This window comes from Gossypium arboreum, chromosome 12, assembly GCF_025698485.1.
Source record: "Gossypium arboreum isolate Shixiya-1 chromosome 12, ASM2569848v2, whole genome shotgun sequence".
Taxonomy (NCBI): domain Eukaryota; kingdom Viridiplantae; phylum Streptophyta; class Magnoliopsida; order Malvales; family Malvaceae; genus Gossypium; species Gossypium arboreum.
In genome coordinates, this window is record NC_069081.1 from 52,422,944 (window position 1) to 52,426,032 (window position 3,089).

The following is a 3,089-nucleotide window of genomic DNA, read 5'->3' on the forward strand; positions in this document are numbered from 1 at the left end:
AATAAATATTTATAACTTGAGTTATTAATATTTTAAAAGAATGCTACTTGGAGAATTATATATATAAGTAGAGTTGTTCATGAGTTGAGTGATTCTTTTGGTCCAGTTTAATTTAAGTTAAGTTTAGATAAAGGTTTTTATTTTTAAATCAATTTGAATCAAATTTAAATTAAATAATTTTAAAATGTTTTATTAATTTTTATTAAAATATATAAATATTAATATAAAATAATATATGTTTAATGTTATATTACTTTTTAAACAATGATATGAGCTTTCTGGATAGGCTAGATTGAGCACCGGTTTTTTTTTTTTTCTTGTTTTTGATGAGTTATTTTTGTTAATCATTTTTTATATGTCAAATTAGAATACGGAATCGCAGCCCCCATAATAACATGAAAATTTTTAAAATATTAGCCGAATACGATATTAGCATGCCGTCTAAGCAAATTGATCAGTCAGCTTTCCATTTGACAAAAGGATTCAACCCTAGAAAGTTGTTTAGAATTGTCCAAAACTCGCCTTGAATGGTCAGGATGCAGGCCAATTGTTGCAGTTTGGTGAGCCTTGAATTTGTATACATATGCATCTGTTCAGATAAAGTTTACCCCTTTTGTGATATTAGCAGCTTCAATTTTTAATTAATTATATATATGCGCCGATCGTTGAACCAGAGGAATTAATTAATTAACTAAAATTTGTAAGAAATAAAAATATGCTGAACTACTCATATAGGCCTCGAAAACCCTTTGTCACCTTCGCTGATCTCTTCTATGCCTATCTACAATGGCTCTCTCTTCTGCAAAACAAAACCAGTACTCTCCTCTTATCAACCTCTTAATGTCCTTTCTTTTGTTAATCGCTTATGCCGAGCCACTTTCCTTTAACTTCCCCAGTTTCAATCCAAACACACCAAACATTCACTTCGAAGGCGATGCTTTCTCCTCATATAATGTTCTACAACTCACCAAGAATGCTGCTATTGGCACTCTCACTGGTAGCACTGGACGAGCCTCTTATAATCAACCGCTGCGCCTTTGGGATGCTCGTAATGGGAAGCTAACGGATTTCACCACCCATTTCTCCTTCATCATAAAAGCAGTAAATCTCAGTGAATATGGTGACGGGATATCCTTCTTTATTGCACCTTTCGACTCCAAAATCCCTTCCAATTCCAGCGACGGCTACCTTGCACTATTCGATCCTGACTCTAACTCAAACTCTTCCACCAATAACATCGTTGCTGTGGAGTTTGATAGTTTCGAAAACATATGGGATCCAAGTGACGATCATGTAGGCATCAACATCAACTCCATCCGTTCAGTAAAAACAGTGCCATGGAGAAGTAGCGTCAAGAATGGATCAACAGCCAACGCATGGGTGACTTACAACTCTACCACAAGAAATCTCAGTGTTTTTCTAACCTATGCTGATCAACCACTCTACATTGGGAATTCAAGCCTTGCGTATGTTGTAGATTTGAGGGAGTTTTTGCCAGAATGGGTTAGAATAGGTTTCTCAGCATCTACTGGGCGTCAGGTTGAGATTCACAATATTCTTTCTTGGAGTTTCCAGTCAAGCTTGGAGACAAGTGGGAAAGGGAAGAACTTGGGGCTGATTGTTGGTTTGGGTGCAGGTTTCGGTCTAGTGGCTTGTGGGTTAGGTTTGGTTTGCTTCATCATGTTGAGAGCAAAGACACGTTTGAAGGACAGTGAAGCCATTGATGTCACCATTGAGGATGAGTTCGAGAAAGGGACGGGGCCAAAAAGGTTCACATATAATGAACTATGTCGAGCGACAAATAGTTTTGCTAAGGCAGGGAAGCTTGGAGAAGGAGGATTTGGAGGAGTTTACAAAGGGTTATTAAGTGATTCCAACACACAAGTGGCAGTAAAGAGGGTTTCAAGAGGATCAAAGCAAGGGAAAAAGGAGTATATATCAGAGGTGAAGATTATTAGCCGATTGAGACATAGGAATTTGGTTCAACTCCTTGGTTGGTGCCATGAAAAAGGTGAACTCCTCCTTGTCTATGAATTCTTGCCTAATGGAAGCCTTGATTCTCACTTATTTGGAGGTAAAATCATGTTAACTTGGATTGTAAGGTACAAAATTGCACTCGGTTTGGCGTCGGCCTTATTGTATCTTCATGAAGAGTGGGAACAGTATGTAGTTCATAGAGACATAAAGTCTAGCAATGTAATGTTGGATTCAAATTTCAATGCCAAACTTGGAGATTTTGGTCTTGCAAGACTTGTGGACCATGACCTGGGTTCACAAACAACTGTTTTGGCCGGCACCATGGGCTACCTAGCCCCTGAATGCGTCACTACGGGTAAGGCTAGCAAGGAATCCGATGTGTACAGTTTTGGCGTTGTGGCACTTGAAATTGCATGTGGAAGAAAGCCAGTTGAACCAAGGGAAGAACCAAGCAAGGTAAGGCTATTAGAATGGGTCTGGGACCTATATGGAAAAGGCCAACTTCCTGAAGCTGTTGATAAAAGACTAGGCAAGGTCTTTGATGAGCGGCAAATGGAATGTTTGATGGTAACTGGGTTATGGTGTTGCCATCCAGATTACACTCGCCGCCCTTCTACAAGGCAAGTGATAAATGTCCTAAACTTTGAAGCTCCATTGCCTAGCTTGCCACCCAAGTTACCAGTACCTATGTATTACGCACCTCCAATGAGTCTCTGCAAATTTTCCTACACATCATCATCAACAGAGGTCACAGATTCGGAGAAATGTCGAATTCAGTGTTCATGTAGTAGCTGCTCTACTCATACATATTCATCATCAGCAGCAGGTTCTGGGAAAGCTCTTTTAAGTTCTCATAAGCCTAGTTAGTAATATATCCCCTCCAAAACTCCATTACATGCAAATATAAGCAAAGAGATACATGGAATATAGTCTGAACATGTTACTTTGTGTTTTAGTTTATGTATTTTATGAAATTGTGAAAAATGGATGCCTTGCCAAGCGTATAGAATACCCAGAATTTGGTTCTAATGCTTGAAAATGAATTGAATTCACAATGTCATTTCACTTGTAAGCTTTCTGAAATCAAATTTCTGGAAACTTATCCATTGTTA

General features: G+C 38.4%; 1 protein-coding gene across 1 annotated transcript; it reads left to right on the forward strand.

Annotated features, from left to right (window-relative positions):
* Nucleotides 1-786: 786 nt before the first annotated feature.
* On the forward strand, nucleotides 787-2,844 carry LOC108478082 (L-type lectin-domain containing receptor kinase IX.1-like). Its single transcript, XM_017780512.2, has one exon. The coding sequence runs from the start codon at nucleotides 787-789 to the stop codon at nucleotides 2,842-2,844; it is 2,058 nt and encodes a 685-aa protein (XP_017636001.1).
* The last annotated feature ends 245 nt before the right edge of the window (nucleotides 2,845-3,089 follow it).

What these genes read in the sequence shown, in the direction of transcription:
- LOC108478082 (XM_017780512.2), top strand. Translation starts at nt 787, where the DNA reads ATGGCTCTCTCTTCTGCAAAACAAAACCAGTACTCTCCTCTTATCAAC.